This window comes from Aethina tumida, chromosome 2, assembly GCF_024364675.1.
Source record: "Aethina tumida isolate Nest 87 chromosome 2, icAetTumi1.1, whole genome shotgun sequence".
Taxonomy (NCBI): Eukaryota; Metazoa; Arthropoda; class Insecta; order Coleoptera; family Nitidulidae; genus Aethina; species Aethina tumida.
In genome coordinates, this window is record NC_065436.1 from 1,975,085 (window position 1) to 1,996,375 (window position 21,291).

The following is a 21,291-nucleotide window of genomic DNA, read 5'->3' on the forward strand; positions in this document are numbered from 1 at the left end:
AATAAAATTGGGATTCCTTCATAATTTTTTAGTCATAAATATAAGAAAATTATTAAATTATTAAGTAAATGGTACATTGTTTGTATTAACTTTGAAACAACTCCATTTATAAATTTAAAAAACAATATTTTTTAAGATCTTTTGCATCAATTATAAATAAAAACCTATTTTTAAATAAATCTACAAAGAGTGTATACGTTTATTTTCTCCCTTTTCAGAAAATATTAATAATAATAATACCCAATTATTATGGGTGTGGTGTGTTGAATGGACTATAGATTTCTAAAGAGCTTCCTGAATAAAATTGGGATGCCTTCATAATTTTTTAGTCATAAATATAAGAAAATTATTAAATTATTAAGTAAATGGTACATTGTTTGTATTAACTTTGAAACAACTCCATTTATAAATTTAAAAAACAATATTTTTTAAGATCTTTTGCATCAATTATAAATAAAAACCTATTTTTAAATAAATCTACAAAGAGTGTATACGTTTATTTTCCACCTTTTCAGAAAATATTAATAATAATAATACCCAATTATTATGGGTGTGGTGTGTTGAATGGACTATAGATTTCTAAAGAGCTTCCTGAATAAAATTGGGATTCCTTCATAATTTTTTAGTCATAAATATAAGAAAATTATTAAATTATTAAGTAAATGGTACATTGTTTGTATTAACTTTGAAACAACTCCATTTATAAATTTAAAAAACAATATTTTTTAAGATCTTTTGCATCAATTATAAATAAAAACCTATTTTTAAATAAATATACAAAGAGTGTATACGTTTATTTTCTCCCTTTTCAGAAAATATTAATAATAATAATACCCAATTATTATGGGTGTGGTGTGTTGAATGGACTATAGATTTCTAAAGAGCTTCCTGAATAAAATTGGGATTCCTTCATAATTTTTTAGTCATAAATATAAGAAAATTATTAAATTATTAAGTAAATGGTACATTGTTTGTATTAACTTTGAAACAACTCCATTTATAAATTTAAAAAACAATATTTTTTAAGATCTTTTGCATCAATTATAAATAAAAACCTATTTTTAAATAAATCTACAAAGAGTGTATACGTTTATTTTCTCCCTTTTCAGAAAATATTAATAATAATAATACCCAATTATTATGGGTGTGGTGTGTTGAATGGACTATAGATTTCTAAAGAGCTTCCTGAATAAAATTGGGATGCCTTCATAATTTTTTAGTCATAAATATAAGAAAATTATTAAATTATTAAGTAAATGGTACATTGTTTGTATTAACTTTGAAACAACTCCATTTATAAATTTAAAAAACAATATTTTTTAAGATCTTTTGCATCAATTATAAATAAAAACCTATTTTTAAATAAATCTACAAAGAGTGTATACGTTTATTTTCCACCTTTTCAGAAAATATTAATAATAATAATACCCAATTATTATGGGTGTGGTGTGTTGAATGGACTATAGATTTCTAAAGAGCTTCCTGAATAAAATTGGGATTCCTTCATAATTTTTTAGTCATAAATATAAGAAAATTATTAAATTATTAAGTAAATGGTACATTGTTTGTATTAACTTTGAAACAACTCCATTTATAAATTTAAAAAACAATATTTTTTAAGATCTTTTGCATCAATTATAAATAAAAACCTATTTTTAAATAAATATACAAAGAGTGTATACGTTTATTTTCCCCCTTTTCAGAAAATATTAATAATAATAATACCCAATTATTATGGGTGTGATGTGTTGAATGGACTATAGATTTCTAAAGAGCTTCCTGTATAAAATTGGGATTCCTTCATAATTTTTTAGTCATAAATATAAGAAAATTATTAAATTATTAAGTAAATGGTACATTGTTTGTATTAACTTTGAAACAACTCCATTTATAAATTTAAAAAACAATATTTTTTAAGATCTTTTGCATCAATTATAAATAAAAACCTATTTTTAAATAAATATACAAAGAGTGTATACGTTTATTTTCCCCCTTTTCAGAAAATATTAATAATAATAATACCCAATTATTATGGGTGTGGTGTGTTGAATGGACTATAGATTTCTAAAGAGCTTCCTGAATAAAATTGGGATTCCTTCATAATTTTTTAGTCATAAATATAAGAAAATTATTAAATTATTAAGTAAATGGTACATTGTTTGTATTAACTTTGAAACAACTCCATTTATAAATTTAAAAAACAATATTTTTTAAGATTTTTTGCAACAATTATAAATAAAAACCTATTTTTAAATAAATATACAAAGAGTGTATACGTTTATTTTCCCCCTTTTCAGAAAATATTAATAATAATACCCAATTATTATGGGTGTGGTGTGTTTAATGGACTATAGATTTATAAAGAGCTTCCTGAATAAAATTGGGATTCATTCATAACTTTTTTTAAGTGATAAATATAAGAAAATTATTAAATTATTAAGAAAATGGTACATTGTTTGTATTAACTTTGAAACACCCCCATTTATAAACTTAAAAAACAATATTTTTTAAGATTTTTTGCAACAATTATGAATAAAAACTTATTTTTTAAATAAATATACAAAGAGTGTGTACATTTATTTTCCCCCTTTTCAGAAAATATTAATAATAATACGTAATTATTATGGGTGTGATGTGTTGAATGGACTATAGATTTATAAAGAGCTTCCTGAATAAAACTGCGATTCATTCATAACTTTTTTTAGTGATAAATATTTGAAAATTATTAAATTTGCCAATGTCAACTTTCACGTATTGCAAAAAATGTATATTATATTTGTTTTTTTTTGTGAAAAAGAATTAGAAAGCACATACCAGTACAGTAATTTTAAATTGCAGCATTCTCCTTTTTTATTTATTGCCTTCTGCCATAAATATTAATGAATTTTACAAGAAGTCACACTTCAACACTTTTATGCAACATTAACTTTATTATAATTTTTTCACTTACACTTTTTAAAGCCGAGATCTCATTCTAATCACACAACAAAATTAAAATGATTCGATAAACTTGAAGCTTGGCGGAGCGTTAAACTAAAAAGCTTACAACAAATTAGCATGTAAATAAAAACAATGTGACAACTAACACATATGACCAAAAGCCGGCGACAAAATAATCACCATTTCCAAATTGTGGCGTTATACAAACATTAATTAATATTTATGTAACGAGTTATGGTTTCTTTGTTCTTTCGATTTTGGTCGGCGTAATGTTCATCGAGTGTGACACGAAGAAGTTCGCGCGACGATTTAGAAAGTCTCTTGTTAAGTGGGTGGACGTTTGCCAAAATTGGATCGTGCACGACCAATTAAGAAACAGTAGTGACAGCAATTATCTAGCTGGATTTAATTGAGTTGTCAATCTTTGGGCATAATTGGCTTCAGACGGGCACAATTCATAACTTATAATTTCATACACAATAGATTAGTCTCATTTTTACAATTAATGTCCAAGTTACTCTTGAAATGTTTCAGTTACTGAAGTTATAATTGAAAGATGAGTCAACAGAACGTCGAAGGTTAAAGAAGTTATAGTTAGAAGAAGCTGCAGTTGATAAAAGTTATGGTTGGAACAATTTATTTAACATTGAAAGATAAAAGAAATTTCAATTAAAAGAAGCTAGTCTTAATGTAATAGTAATTATAACTGGAATAATAAATAATTGAAGAACCATTTCTTTGATGTGTATTTTAAATTAAAAATATATAATTAATTTAATGTCTTAGTCACATTTTCTATTTGTAATGACTTCTTAATTATACCCATTTGTATTTGATGGATGTAAATTTCTCAAATTTTACCGACAGCATTGTAAAAGTATAATCGAGTCAAATTAATTGGATCTGTTAGAACATTAATCAAGAATTAATGAATATGGATACACGTAAAAGTTGTTTGGAACTAAAATACATTTGAACATGTCTTTTAAATGTTTTAATTTAATTGTAGGGTCAATAAACAGTTAATTGCTAATTATAACATGAAATAAATACATTACAACTGTATTTATTAACAATTTAATATAAATTAGAAACAAATTATAATCGTTCCTTATCTATTATCTTTCAATTAATTGCTATTTAATCTAAATCTTATAAAGTTATTAAAACTGGATCTTTCTATTGTATTATTCAGCTTATTGTTACAAAATTTGTTGTTTTAATTGATTATTCTCACTTATTTGTAAATCTTGAACAAAAAGCTTTTATTGCAATAGATTTTTACAACAAATAATCACACAACAATCAACATCAGAACAGAAGGAAGTTTGGTAACCACAGTCGTCAATCATTAACAGGAAGCCATCTGGTACAAATCTGTTGTAATCAATTTGTAGTTAATAAATCAAAAGATGACATGGACAAATTAATCTACTTTCATTTTTATAATAATAAACTTTGTAATTAATGCAAGAGGTTACGTTACTTTAATTAAAAAATAATAGTTGCTACAATTCTTCTCATCTTCCTAAGTAATGTTGATTTTTCAGGAATTCTCAGCTTCATTCTGGCTTTTCAATTGGCCCAATCTCTTCTGTAGTCTCAACTTCTTGGCATACTTTATAGATTCCTTCACACAATCTAAACAATCTTTGAATGGTCAAATAGCTTCTTGAGGCTATTAATGGTCAAATGAGATTTACTTATTTGGACCATCTATCTTCAGGAAGAAGTAAAGAATGCTTATGTCAAGACAATTTAGAAGTAGCTTAGTGGCAAGTTAATTATGTAAATAATAAAATTGAAGCGTTTACTGAATTTACAAACGTCTACGAAAAATCAACTTATAATTAATGTAAAAGCTTCCTTATTTATTTTATACTCCTATTTATCAAACTAGTTTTATAATTTATCAAAACAATTAAGTCTTCTAAGTACTGAAAAAGCTTCATTCTGACTTTTCAATTGGCCCAATCTCTTCTGTAGTCTCAACTTCTTGACATACTTTATAGATTCCTTCACACAATCTAAACAATCTTTGAAGGTTCAAATAGCTTCTTGAGACTGTTAATAGTCAACTGAGATTTACTTATTTGGATCATCTATCTTCAGGAAGAAGTAAAGAATGCTTATGTCAAGGCAATTTAGAAGTAGTTTAGTGGCAAGTTAATTATGTAGATAATAAAATTGAAGAGTTTACTGAATTTTACAAACGTCTACGAAAAATCAACTTATAATTAATGTAAAAGCTTCCTTATTTATTTTATACTCCTATTTATCAAACTAGTTTTATAATTTATCAAAACAATTAAGTCTTTTAAGTACTGAAAATGCTTCATTCTGGCTTTTCAATTGGCCCAATCTCTTCTGTAGTCTCAACTTCTTGACATACTTTATAGATTCCTTCACACAATCTAAACAATCTTTGAAGGTTCAAATAGCTTCTTGAGACTGTTAATGGTCAACTGAGATTTACTTATTTGGACCGTCTATCTTCAGGAAGAAGTAAAGAATGCTTATGTCAAAACAATTTAGAAGTAGTTTAGTGACAAGTTCATTATGTAGATAATAAAATTGAAGAGTTTACTGAATTTTACAAACGTCTACAAAAAATCAACGTATAATTAATGTAAAAGCTTCCTTATTTATTTTATACTCCTATTTATTAAACTAGTTTTATAATTTATCAAAACAATTAAGTCTTTTAAGTACTGAAAAAGCTTCATTCTGGCTTTTCAATTGGCCCAATCTCTTCTGTAGTTTCAACTTCTTGGCATACTTTATAGATTCCTTCACACAATCTAAACAATCTTTGAAGGGTCAAATAGCTTCTTGAGACTGTTGATGGTCAACTGAGATTTACTTATTTGGACCGTCTATCTTCAGGAAGAAGTAAAGAATGCTTATGTCAAGACAATTTAGAAGTAGTTTCTTGGCAAGTTAATTATGTAGATAATAAAATTGAAGAGTTTACTGAATTTTACAAACGTCTACGAAAAATCAACTTATAATTAATGTAAAAGCTTCCTTATTTATTTTATACTCCTATTTATCAAACTAGTTTTATAATTTATCAAAACAATTAAGTCTTCTAAGTACTGAAAAAGCTTCATTCTGGCTTTTCAATTGGCCCAATCTCTTCTGTAGTTTTAACTTCTTGGCATACTTTATAGATTCCTTCACACAATCTAAACAATCTTTGAAGGTTCAAATAACTTCTTGAGTTAATGGTCAACTGAGATTTACTTATTTGGACCATCTATCTTCAGGAAGAAGTAAAGAATGCTTATGTCAAGACAATTTAGAAGTAGTTCAGTGGCAAGTTAATTATACATATAATAAATTTAAAGAATCTACGAGATTCAACTTGTATAATTAGTGTAAAAATTTCTATATTACTGTTTATTATACTAGTTTAACTAGTTAGGTTAAATTAATCGAATAACCTCAGATGAAAAGTTATAGAACTTTGTAATTGCTACAGTTCTTGTCCTCTTCCTAAACAACGTTGATTTTTCAGGAGTTCCCACTTAGGAATTCCAAAGAAAATCATTATTCATACAGCCGCACAGCCAACAAAAATTCCCATGCATGGCGATTTAATGTGCTTGACTTTTTAACGTTTTTGTCACGAAACAGAAACGCGACCCGTTACTGTGGTCAATTTGACCGGTTTATGAACCAACAGTAGCTCGTACTGTAAATAAACCACACTTGCACTATGCAATTTGTATGCCCCGTTTACAAAGTGCTTTAATCAAGTTAAAACACATTCCTCCCAGTCCGTATACTAATATTGTTTGGATATTTTGTTACAGAAACCAAGTGCGGACATCCGGCGGTTCCGGTGAACGCGCGGGTCAGCCTCAGCTCATCCGGTCTGGGTCCGGGCACGATAGCCACGTACAAATGCGACGAGGGGTACGAAACGTTCGGCAACACGCAGATATCGTGTTCGCCCTCGGGCCAATGGGCGGGGGAGTTGCCCTTTTGCGGTGAGTACCACACGTTCACCACCTGGGGCAATCGATTTTCGCCCAGTTTTTACTGACCTTTTAGTCTGGCAAAGAGTGTCACGACATTGGGAACAGTTTATCATGGTGGAAACCTTTAAATTGTCCACTAAGCTTCTGTGATTTCATCACACAGTCCACCAATAAGACACTTTAAAGGCTCAGGTCTTTAGAAGACGTGTTAGCAAGTCTGTGGTCTTGTTCCAGGCACTAACATAGCTTACAGAAAGCCAGCCAATCAATCCACAACGGTGCGAGGCGGTAGTGCCCTGAACGCCAACGACGGCGAGAAAAGCACCGACCACGATGGCAAACGCTGCTCCGAAACCCAAAAGGAAGCCTCACCGTGGTGGCAAGTGGACCTTCTCCGGGCCTACGCCGTCAAAGTGGTGAGGGTGACGACCAGGGGATGTTGCGGCCATCAACCACTTCAGGACTTGGAAATAAGAGTGGGAAACAGCAGCAGCGACCTGCAGAGGAACCCACTTTGTGCCTGGTTTCCTGGTACCATAGGTAAGTTTTATGATCAACATGATTCTCGTTAAAACAAAGTTGAATGAATTATAATTAACAAGTACAATAACAATTGCACGTTTTTATTACACCTGCAAACTTCTAAAGTAGTAACAAGTTTTAATTCGAGCCCATCCACAATGGAATCTAATTACGCCGAAAAGGAGGTGTGAATAATGGTCTCATTTTGGCCTTGGGAAAAGAGTCAAACACCTCATTAATTCCTTTTGTCCGTCACATTTTACCAACAATCAAAACAACATTAAACATTAAAAAAAAAAACAGTCCAATTTTCAGAAGAAAATTGATCTCTTCATCTTATACAAAAATTCGCACCATTCAGGATTATTTGGTTCAATTGAGATCGATTCCATTGTTGTAGTTTAGTCGATACGGTTCGTGGTGCAAAAGCACGATTTTAAACTATAGGTTGTGTCGATACAATTTTCTACGCTCGAAGAATTTGATATAAATTATTGTAAAGTCTTCTTTGTTTGATTTATATCCTTTTACAACTCACTCAGTTTCTTGACCTATTAAATTATAAAATTGTTGAATAAGTTTCTTTTCTGACTTTGGCAGAAGAAGCTTCGTTCTCTATTTTCAATTGGCCCAATCTTTTCTGTAGTCTTAACTTCTTTGCATACTTTATAGATTCCTTCACACAATCTAAACAATCTTTGAAGGTTCAAATAGCTTCTTGAGACTGTTGATGGTCAACTGAGATTTACTTATTTGGACCATCTATCTTCAGGAAGAAGTAAAGAATGCTTATGTCAAGACAATTTAGAAGTAGTTTAGTGACAAGTTAATTATGTAGATAATGAAATTGAAGAGTTTACTGAATTTTACAAACGTCTACGAAAAATCAACGTATAATTAATGTAAAATCTTCCTTATTTATTTTATACTTCTATTTATCAAACTAGTTTTATAATTTATCAAAACAATTAAGTCTTCTAAGTACTCAAAAAGCTTCATTCTGGCTTTTCAATTGGACCAATCTCTTCTGTAGTCTTAACTTCTTGGTATACTTTATGGATTCCTTCACACAATCTAAACAATCTTTGAAGGATCAAATAGCTTCTTGGGACTGTTAATGGTTAACTGAGATTTACTTATTTGGACCATCTATCTACAGGAAAAAGTAAAGAATGCTTATGTCAAGACAATTTAGAAGTAGTTTAGTGAGAAGTTAATTATGTAGATAATAAAATTGAAGAGTTTACTGAATTTTAAAAACGTCTACGAAAAATCAACGTATAATTAATGTAAAATCTTCCTTATTTATTTTATACTTCTATTTATCAATCTAGTTTTATAATTTATCAAAACAATTAAGTCTTTTAAGTACTGAAAAAGCTTCATTCTGGCTTTTCAATTGGACCAATCTCTTCTGTAGTCTTAACTTCTTGGTATACTTTATAGATTCCTTCACACAATCTAAACAATCTTTGAAGGATCAAATAGCTTCTTGAGACTGTTGATGGTTAACTGAGATTTACTTATTTGGACCGTCTATCTTCAGGAAGAAGTAAAGAATGCTTATGTCAAGACAATTTAGAAGTAGTTTAGTGACAAGTTAATTATGTAGATAATAAAATTGAAGAGTTTACTGAATTTTACAAACGTCTACGAAAAATCAACGTATAATTAATGTAAAATCTTCCTTATTTATTTTATACTTCTATTTATCAAACTAGTTTTATAATTTATCAAAACAATTAAGTCTTCTAAGTACTGAAAAAGCTTCATTCTGGCTTTTCAATTGGCCCAATCTCTTCTGTAGTCTTAACTTCTTGGCATACTTTATAGATTCCTTCACACAATCTAAACAATCATTGAAGGTTCAAATAGCTTCTTGAGACTGTTGATGGTCAACTTATTTAGACCATCTTAAGGAAGAAGTAAAGATAATTTAGAAATAGTTTAGTGACAAGTTAAAGACAAGTTCTTCAGTATTTGTCTATTTGTTTCAGACGAAGGAGTGACCAAAACCTTCACCTGCGCCCGATCACTAATCGGCCAGTACGTTTTCCTGCAGCTAGTCGGAGTGGAAGGTTCCCTGTCATTATGCGAAGTGGAGGTATTCACAACCGACGGTAAGTTAGCACTGAAATATACCGGAAATTATCCATCAAACTAAAGTAAACCAGAAATCAATGATGTATGTGATCCATTAAAGTAAATTATTACCCTGACAATAATCCGAAAAAAAATGAAATTAACACCATGTGTGGCTATTTACATGTTACCACCAATAAATCGAAGAATAACCGTAATACCAGAAGCACATAAACCGGTAACGAGTCACAACGAACCCATGAACTTGATTTAAATTCCTTCAAAGAATAATCTATGTGTGTTTAATTGATCGCCTTTATTAAATTGATCACTTATAGTAAACTTGGCATAGAAACATGTTTATGAACCTTACCTAGAACTTATTACTGTAATTATGGGGATTATTACTTATGTTAGGAACGGTATTTCAATGCATGTGTTATGAGAAACAGTAGACAATTTACCTTGCAGCGTGGAAAATTTCGATTTTTTTTTATACTTTTATAAAGTTTCATAATTTAGCCAGGTTTTAGCCTTGAGCTGTTTTAAACGGTCGAAGGAAGCAATAAAGTATACTGATTTTGATCAAATTTATGATTTGTTGTGGTCTAACTGAAACACATTCAAATTTACACCGCAAATTATACCATATCAACATAAATAACAAATGAAAACGGTTGTATTGTTTTTGTGGTTCAGTTGGGAAGGTTGAATTCATGTAAAAACTGATAGAAATAATCCAATTATTATGGAAAGGATTTCAATTTATATTAATTATGGTAGATTACTAAAAAATTATGTTACTGATTAAGTTAACAAATTAATTGATTGTGACCTAATTTCGAAGGAGGTATGTATTACAGTGAACTGTAAAATTGATATCAAATAAATTTGTATTAAAATAACTTAATACAAATCATTTATTATTATTTAGACTAAGAAATAAAATAATTTCAATAAAACCTATTAAAATTATTCAGATATTCAGCTGATGCAAAATAATTCTGTGCTTTTTTAAAACTAAACAATTTATTAAGAAATTATTCAGTCCCAAACTATTAAAGTAGTAATTAAATATAATTATTATAAAATTATTTACTGTAACAACATTTTTTCTGTAAAAATACACTTTGATTTGATAAATATTAATCGAATCAATAGAATAATTTAAATAAAACCCATTAGAATTATTCAATTATTCAGTTGATACAAAATATTTCTGTTCTTTTTTAAAACTAAACAATTTATTACGAAATTATTCAGTCCCAAACTATTAAAGTAGTAAATAAACATAATTGTTATAAAATTATTTACTGTAACAACATTTTAACTGTATTAAATACACTTTGATTTGACAAATATTAATCGAATCAATAAAATAATTCAAATAAAACCCATTAGAATTATTCAGTTATTCAATTGATACAAAATAATTCTGTTCTTTTTTAAAACTAAACAATTTATTACGAAATTATTCAGTCCCAAACTATTAAAGTAGTAATTAAACATAATTATTATAAAATTATTTACTGTAACAACATTTTTACTGTAAAAATACACTTTGATTTGATAAATATTACTCGAATCAATAGAATAATTTAAATAAAATCCATTAGAATTATTCAGTTAATCAATTGATACAAAATAATTCTGTTCCTTTCTAAACCTAAACAATTTATTAAGAAATTATTCAGTCCCAAACTATTAAAGTAGTAATTAAATATAATTATTACAAAATTATTTATTGTAACAACATTTTAACTGTAAAAATACACTTTGATTTGACAAATATTAATCGAATTAATTAAATAATTTAAAAAAAAAACCCATTAGAATTATTCAGTTATTCAATTGATACAAAATAATTCTGTTCTTTTTTAAAACTAAACAATTTAGTACGAAATTATTCAGTTCCAAACTATTAAAGTAGTAATTAAACATAATTATTATAAAATTATTTACTGTAACAATATTTTAACAGTGTTAAATACACTTTGATTTGACAAATATTAATCGAATCAATAAAATAATTTAAATAAAACCCATTATAATTATTCAGTTATTCAGTTGATACAAAATAATTCTGTACTTTTTTAAAACTAAACAATTTATTACGAAATTATTCAGTCCCAAACTATTAAAGTAGTAATTAAACATAATTATTATAAAATTATTTACTGTAACAACATTTTAACTGTATTAAATACACTTTGATTTGACAAATATTAATCGAATCAATAAAATAATTTAAATAAAACCCATTATACTTATTCAGTTATTCAGTTGATACAAAATAATTCTGTTCTTTTGTAAAACTAAACAATTTATTAAGAAATTATTCAGTCCCAAACTATTAAAGTAGTAAATAAACATACTTGCTATAAAATTATTTACTGTAACAACATTTTAACTGTAAAAATACACTTTGATTTGATAAATATTAATCGAATCAATAGAATAATTCAAATAAAACCCATTAGAATTATTCAGTTATTCAATTGATACAAAATAATTCTGTTCTTTTTTAAAACTAAACAATTTATTACGAAATTATTCAGTCCCAAACTATTAAAGTAGTAATTAAACATAATTATTATAAAATTATTTACTGTAACAACATTTTTACTGTAAAAATACACTTTGATTTGATAAATATTAATCGATTCAATAGATTAATTTAAATAAAACCCATTAGAATTATTCAGTTATTCAATTGATACAAAATAATTCTGTGCTTTTCTAAAACTAAACAATTTATTAAGAAATTATTCAGTCCCAAACTATTAAAGTAGTAATTAAATATAATTATTATAAAATTATTTACTGTAACAACATTTTTACTGTAAAAATACACTTTGATTTGATAAATATTACTCGAATCAATAGAATAATTTAAATAAAATCCATTAGAATTATTCAGTTATTCAATTGATACAAAATAATTATGTTCTTTTCTAAAACTAAACAATTTATTAAGAAATTATTCAGTCCTAAACTATTAAAGTAGTAATTAATCATAATTATTATAAATTTATTTACTGTAGCAACATTTTAACTGTATAAAAGACACTTTGATTTGACAGATATTTAATGGAATCAATAAAATAATTTAAATAAAACCTATTAGAATTATTCAGTTATTCAGTTGATACAAAATAATCCTGTCTTTCTAAACCTAAACAAATGATTGAATAATTATTCAATCCCAAAGTAATAAACTCGTAAATAAACATAACTATTGTTAAGTTATTTAAATTAACAACAATTTAACTGCCAAAAACATTGTAATAAAATAAATATTTGGATAAAACATTCATTCATCAAATCATTTAAATAAAAAGGGATTTAAAATATTCAGGCACTGTATTTTTACAGACCTACATAATTTATTATAATTAAGTACCCAAACAAAAATAATGAGAACATTTATTAGTTTGTAATTAAAGTAATATAATAAAAATTGATGATTCAGTAAGTTTGTAAGGCCACAATTTGTTATTATTGTACCAAAATGGATGATAATCAGAAGTGATAGTATATTTATTCAATTAAAAGAGACCTTCGTTTTATGCATAACTTTAATGCCAATTAATCTACAATCTCGGTGATGTCATCATCATCATCATTTAGCAAAATATGTACCATTAATCAATTAACAAGTTACTTAAGCCAATTAACAAAACGAAAACAATCGAAATGCATTGAAATTACCATTTAACTTTATCGCCGCCCATTGAATCATTGAATTAAATCGGTAACAATGTAAGAGCACGACAAGAAATTGGCACGAACAAAGGCGGAATCCGATCTGATATTGGTTCGTTACGGTTTTGCACTTTTGAACTTGGTTCCTTCTTACTTTCTACACGGTTTCCTGCTTTCAGTTTTATTCACTTTTAATGGGTCTATCATTACTTTTATCTAAAGTATCTTCAGCTGTTATTAAGTTTTTAAAATTATTTAATTTTACATGTCCTTCAATTAAATCAAAGGTATTAAGTGTTTTGATAGACACAAGATTAACGTGTGAAGGTCTCCTCTAATTGGACAATCATAGGTCTCTTCAATTACATTTAATGCATATTTACAACAAAAAAAATGGATGATACGAATGCAAATTAATTCAACAAAACAGTTCTTGACCCGGACAAAACAAGTTAACGATGACATCACCGGTTTAACAAAAAAACATTTCGTTTCCAGAGTTTTCAGTGGACCGATGCGCCCCGAAGACCGCCTCGGAGGACGCCCAGATCGCCGCGTTCGCCCGCACCTGCTACGAGTTCGGCGTGAACCGGGGCGGCTCCTTCGCCGACGCCAGGGCCTACTGTCAGAGCCACAACGGCGACCTGGCGCACGGCATGTCGCCCGGTTCGACGTCGTTCCTGTACGCCGAGCTGGAACGGCGCAAGCCCATGCTGAAGACGCAGCTGGTGTGGATCGGCGCCCAGAAGGAGCCCGGCCTGACGTCGAGGACGTGGAAATGGGTCAATGGTGAGTTGCTGGTTAATGATTGAATTGAATTGCGTCGAGATTCTCGAACCTAGTTAAGATCGGCTTTAACTGTGGGAAGATCGACTGTTGTTGTTACAGTTCTCGTGGATTTGTTGGTAAATAATGGATAATTGGCGGTTGCTGAAACAGATGATTAGATAAGTTTAAGTTATACCAGACAGGCTTTAATTTGGACTAATCAGATGGTTATTGAGCGTAATGCATTTAAAATTACGGTTCTGATTGACTCTGATTTTATGGCATAGTTATAGTGTTTCATTGACATTTTAAAGCAACCAATAATCAGTGATCGTTAAAAGTAAAATTAATGGGCTGAAACTTGAATCACGTTCTTTAATTTTAGATTTGTACATCAATTTTACGAGTTCATCACTTTTTGTACCATATGGTACAATATATTTATTTTATAATGTTTATATATATATATATATATATATATATATAATAAAATCTCAGAACCATTATATATACGATAATGATTCAAACATAAGATTTCTAAAGAATCATTTGACGTGGATTAACACTTGAATGTACAGGAAATAATCTTCTAAATAAATTGAACATTATATACTGTCCAATAAAGCTTTCGTATAACTTAGATGGTTCAATAAATGTGACGTGTTTTAATGTTTTTGTACATACAATAATGATTCAAACATAAGACTTTTAAAGAGAACCATTTGACGTGGAAGAACAGTTGAATGTACAGCAAATAATCTTCTAAATAAATTGAACATTATAAACTGTCCAATAAAGCTTTCGTATAACTTAGGTGGTTCAATAAATGTGACGTGTTTTAATGTTTTTGTACATACAATAATGATTCAAACATAAGACTTTTAAAGAGAACCATTTGACGTGGAAGAACAGTTGAATGTACAGCAAATAATCTTCTAAATAAATTGAACATTATAAACTGTCCAATAAAGCTTTTGTATAACTTAGGTGGTTCAACAAATGTGACGTGTTTTAATGTTTTTGTACATACAATAATGATTCAAACATAAGACTTTTAAAGAGAACCATTTGACGTGGAAGAACAGTTGAATGTACAGCAAATAATCTTCTAAATAAATTGAACATTATATACTGTCCAATAAAGTTTTCGTATAACTTAGGTGGTTCAATAAATGTGACGTGTTTTAATGTTTTTATGTATACAATAATGATTCAGACATAAGACTTTTAAAGAACCATTTGACGTGGATGAACACTTGAATGTACAGCAAATAATCTTCTAAACAAATTGAACATTAAAAACTGTCCAATAAAGCTTTCGTATAACTTAGGTGGTTCAATAAATGTGACGTGTTTTAATGTTTTTATGTATACAATAATGATTCAAACATAACACTTTTAAAGAACCATCTGACGTAGATGAACACTTGAATGTACAGCAAATAATCTTCTAAACAAATTGAACATTAAAAACTGTCCAATAAAGCTTTCGTATAACTTAGATGGTTCAATAAATGTGACGTATTTTAATGTTTTTGTACATACAATAATGATTCAAACATAAGACTTTTAAAGAGAACCATTTGATGTGGATGAAAAGTTGAATGTACAGCAAATAATCTTCTAAACAAATTGAACATTATAAACAGTCCAATAAAGCTTTCGTATAACTTAGGTGGTTCAATAAATGTGACATGTTTTAATGTTTTTGTATATACAATAATGATTCAAACATAAGACTTTTAAAGAGAACCATTTGACGTGGATGAACACTTGAATGTACAGCAAATAATCTTCTAAACAAATTGAACATTATAAACTGTCCAATAAAGCTTTCGTATAACTTAGGTGGTTCAATAAAAGTGACGTGTTTTAATGTTTTTATGTATACAATAATGATTCAAACATAAGACTATTAAAGAACCATTTGACGTAGATGAACACTTGAATGTACAGCAAATAATCTTCTAAACAAATTGAACATTATAAACTGTCCAATAAAGTTTTCGTATAACTTAGGTAGTTCAATAAATGTAACGTATTTTAATGTTTTTATGTATACAATAATAATTCAAACATAAGACTTTAAAAGAGAACCATTTGACATGGATGAACACTTGAATGTACAGCAAATAATCTTCTAAACAAATTGAACATTATAAACAGTCCAATAAAGCTTTCGTATAACTTAGGTGGTTCAATAAATGTGACATGTTTTAATGTTTTTGTATATACAATAATGATTCAAACATAAGACTTTTAAAGAGAACCATTTGACGTGGATGAACACTTGAATGTACAGCAAATAATCTTCTAAACAAATTGAACATTAAAAACTGTCCAATAAAGCTTTCGTATAACTTAGGTGGTTCAATAAATGTGACGTGTTTTAATGTTTTTATGTATACAATAATGATTCAAACATAACACTTTTAAAGAACCATCTGACGTAGATGAACACTTGAATGTACAGCAAATAATCTTCTAAATAAATTGAACATTATATACTGTCCAATAAAGCTTTCGTATAACTTAGATGGTTCAATAAATGTGACGTATTTTAATGTTTTTGTACATACAATAATGATTCAAACATAAGACTTTTAAAGAGAACCATTTGATGTGGATGAAAAGTTGAATGTACAGCAAATAATCTTCTAAATAAATTGAACATTATAAACTGTCCAATAAAGCTTTTGTATAACTTAGGTGGTTCAATAAATGTGACGTGTTTTAATGTTTTTGTATAAACAATAATGATTCAAACATAAGACTTTTAAAGAACTATTTGACGTGAGTGAACACTTGAAGGTACAGCAAATAATCTTCTAAATAAATTGAACATTATATACTGTCTAATAAAGCTTTCGTATAACTTAGGTGGTTCAATAAATGTGACGTGTTTTAATGTTTTTGTACATACAATAATGATTCAAACATAAGACTTTTAAAAGAACCATTTGACGTGGATGAACATTTGAATGTACAGCAAATAATCTTTTAAATAAATTGAACATTATATATTGTCTAATAAAGCTTTCGTATAACTTAGATGGATCAATAAATGTGTCGTGTTTTAATGTTTTTGTACATACAATAATGATTCAAACATAAGACTTTTAAAGAACCATTTGACGTGGATGAACACTTGAATGTACAGCAAATAATTTTCTAAACAAATTGAACATTATAAACTGTCCAATAAAGCTTTCGTATAACTTAGGTGGTTCAATAAATGTGACTTGTTATAATGCTTTTGTATATACAATAATAATTCAAACATAAGACTTTTAAAGAACCATTTGACGTGGATGAACACTTGAATGTACAGCAAATAATCTTCTAAATAAATTGAACATTCTATACTGTCCAATAAAGCTTTCGTATAACTTAGATGGTTCAATAAATGTGACGTGTTTTAATGTTTTTGTACATACAATAATGATTCAAACATAAGACTTTTAAAGAGAACCATTTGATGTGGATGAAAAGTTGAATGTACAGCAAGTAATCTTCTAAATAAATTGAACATTATAAACTGTCCAATAAAGCTTTTGTATAACTTAGGTGGTTCAATAAATGTGACGTGTTTTAATGTTTTTGTATAAACAATAATGATTCAAACATAAGACTTTTAAAAGAACCATTTGACGTGGATGAACAGTTGAATGTACAGCAAATAATCTTCTAAACAAATTGAACATTATATACTGTCCAACAAAGCTTTCGTATAACTTAGGTGGTTCAATAGATGTGACGTGCTTTAATGTTTTTGTATATACAATAATGATTCAAATATAAGACTTTTAAAGAACCATTTGACGTGGATGAACAGTTGAATGTACAGCAAATAATCTTCTAAACAAATTGAACATTATATACTGTCCAACAAAGCTTTCGTATAACTTAGATGGTTCAATAAATAAATTGAACATTGTAAAATGAAGTTTTCATGTATAATTTAAACAGTTTCATACAAGTATAGTTTTTTGTACATATAATGTCTTATAAAAGTACCATTTGACATGAAATATGACATTATTGTGTAATAATCTTCTGAATATTAATAATTAAAATTAGCACATATCTGAAATGGCAAAGAAGTGTGCAAAAACGCTAATAATTGCAATTGTTTATATCTTCCATTACAAAATGAGAATATTGCCAGAACCACCTCATTATTAAACATTACCCAAACAATTTCTCATAACTCCATAACTAATTACGAAATTGCGCACTGGCATCGAATGAATTATTTTGAAAATAAATCATTAGGTAAACCGAAAGCAGCCAATCAACGTTTCGTTGCCGATTTTTTTCTTACTTCTCGAACGAACCGACACACTTTCAGTTTGGCATTTAACTATCGGCACGAAACTATCGCGTTTACCATTAAAAACTTAACATTTACATCCCACACCACCCTCGAGGTTACCAATTATTAAGGATATCGGGTTCATTTGTAACGAATTGCACTGAATAATTATTGTTTTTGTGCGTAGGTGATGTGGTTCAGCGTCCCGCATGGGGGAAGGATCAACCGAACAATTATAACGGGGAACAGAACTGCGTGGTACTGGATGGTGGCCGTGGATGGTTGTGGAATGACGTGGGATGCAATCTCGACTATTTACACTGGATATGCCAGCACAGTGAGTATAATCATATAAATGGCTCCTCTCCGTTCCAGTGCAACGCCTAGGAATGTTTGTGGGAGTGCTCCTAACTCAATTTTTACAAAAAACACAACAAAACCACCTCGTTCGTTGGAAATGTTGTCGATTCATCAAGGAAATATTCAAATAACCTCATTATCCACTTGCGCAAGATTAATTGGCAATAACATTTCCTGCTTCTTCAATTGACCAACAACATCGACTAGTTTCTTTATGGTAAAAAGTGTGCACGTCTTCAATACACAATTGTTAACAGGTGGTAAAGTGTAATGTATGGTTATATAACAGTTATTGTTTCACAGATCTGTACTTATAAAATTGTTAAGCTGTAATAACAGTGATTGACGAGGAATATTACATAAAATCGAAGTTACTTACTTGTATTATGTTTCGAAGACTTATTATTACTTTAAAGTGATGCAAAAGGAAGTGTGGAAGTTATCTGAACAATATTAATTCCAATTTAGGTTGTGCAACAATAAATTCAGTGACATAAAATGATTTTTGGGGTAATGGAGGTGATTAACCATCAGTTGGACCATGGCACCTCTTTTTGACTATGTACTGTCAAAGTCTGTGAAAGCTTCCTTCTTACAAGTGTTCAATACCTGATAAGTATTAAGATCAAGCTAGCCATGATAATAAATTTACATAAGAAGGTTGGAAACACTCCAAAGCAACCCTCGTACTACAATGGAGAACTAAATTATGAAGAATTCTTAGATAAATAGCAAATAAGGCTCCACACACATTGGGCAAGTCAAATTACCTGCATAGAAATTGGAGGTTAGGTTGGGTACAATAATACAGCTGTTCCACAACTTACTCGACCAACATGTGTGGCCAAACTAAACCGAAACTCATCACTGAAGACCAACATATCATTCTACTCCTCATGTTAAAGCTCTTGTTCTCTGTACCATTCCATAATAGTTTGGGAAGAAGCCTTCCTTCTTCTGTTAAACATGAGTAGGGCACATTTACATATGAATGTCAGACATAAGAAAACTAGATTATGAAACTACCCTTAGATGCAGCAGCAAATGGGGTTCCACAATTTCTTGAACGAGTAAATTAGCTGTTTAGAAATTGGAGGTTAGGTTGGGTACAATGATACTTCAAACTACAGCTGTTCCACAACTTACTCGACCAACATGTGTGGCCAAACTAAACCGAAACTCATCACTGAAAACCTTAATGTTATTCTATAACTCATTTTAAAACTCTTGTCCTCTGTACCATCCCAAAATAGTTTGGAAAGAAGCCTTCCTTCTTCTGTTAATCATGAGTAGGGCACATTTACATATGAATGTCAGACATAAGAAAACTAGATTATGAAACTACCCTTAGATGCAGCAGCAAATGGGGTTCCACAATTTCTTGGGCGAATCAATTACCTGCATAGAAATTGGAGGTTAGGTTGGGTACAATGGTACCTCAAACTACAGCTGTTCCACAACTTACTCGACCAACATGTGTGGCCAAACTAAACCGAAACTCATCACTGAAAACCCTAATATCATTCTACAACTCATTTAAAAAATCTTGTTTTCTGTACCATCCCATAATAGTTTGGGAAGAAGCCTTCCTTCTTTTGTTAATCATGAGTAGGGCATATTTACATATGAATTTCAGACATAAGAAAACTAGATTATAAAATTGCCCTTAGATGCAGCAGCAAATGGGGTTCCACAATTTCTTGGGCGAATCAATTACCTGCATAGAAATTGGAGGTTAGGTTGGGTACAATGGTACCTCAAACTACAGCTGTTCCACAACTTACTCGACCAACATGTGTGGCCAAACTAAACCGAAACTCATCACTGAAAACCAAAACATCATTCTATTCCTCATTTTAAAGCTCTTGTTCTTTGTACCATCCCATAATAGTTTGGGAAGAAGCCTTCCTTCTTCTATAAATCATGAGTAGTGACAATTTTTGCATCACTATTTTCTGTTTCACTGATTTACATTTTTAATAACCGGATGCAATAAATAAACTTCCAATTATTCTTAACATTTTAGCAATAAAAATATAAATTTATTTTTTTCTCAATTTTTTTCTTAGAGAGGAAGCAATAAATTTACAATTATACGCCTCTTAAAAGTCAACAAGGGGATTTTATTCGACGTTTAACATTTAAGATGTCGTTTTTATTCAAAGCCAGGAATAAATTTTTGTTTGGATAATCGTTCCGCTTCGGAGTCCATTCCATTATTGGTCATTGTTTAAAGGAAGTGAACCCAGGCGTTTTCCAAACAAAATTCAGTAATTATGTTTGTTAAAGTGCGTCTTTGTGAATATTTTTATGCCAGCTTGAGCACCAACATCAGTACACGTTATGAAATAAGTGAAAACACTATTTATTTATCATTTGTCGTAATATTCTTGATTTATACAAACTTTACGTCCATAAATAAACCTTCAAACGTTTAATACTTTAAATTGCCTTTGGAGAAACCATCTTCGTCAACAAACGAGTAAAAGAAAACAGACCATCACGAAAAACTCAAGATAAACATCTAAAGAACAACGTCACGAATATTATTTTAATAACAAATTGTGAAATGTTAGACAAACTAGGAAAATGACACTAAATATTACATGTTAA

General features: G+C 29.1%; 1 protein-coding gene across 1 annotated transcript in view; it reads left to right on the plus strand.

The window, feature by feature from the left end:
- The window catches only part of LOC109604964 (sushi, von Willebrand factor type A, EGF and pentraxin domain-containing protein 1), a 37,135-nt gene that overhangs the window by 12,278 nt on the left and 3,566 nt on the right, over nucleotides 1-21,291 (plus strand). Inside the window, exons 2-6 of the mRNA XM_049963252.1 lie at nucleotides 6,759-6,935; nucleotides 7,161-7,466; nucleotides 9,446-9,568; nucleotides 13,734-14,024; nucleotides 18,506-18,655. Of these exons, the coding sequence (XP_049819209.1) occupies nucleotides 6,759-6,935; nucleotides 7,161-7,466; nucleotides 9,446-9,568; nucleotides 13,734-14,024; nucleotides 18,506-18,655 (1,047 nt within the window). The remainder of the gene's footprint in view (nucleotides 1-6,758; nucleotides 6,936-7,160; nucleotides 7,467-9,445; nucleotides 9,569-13,733; nucleotides 14,025-18,505; nucleotides 18,656-21,291) is intronic.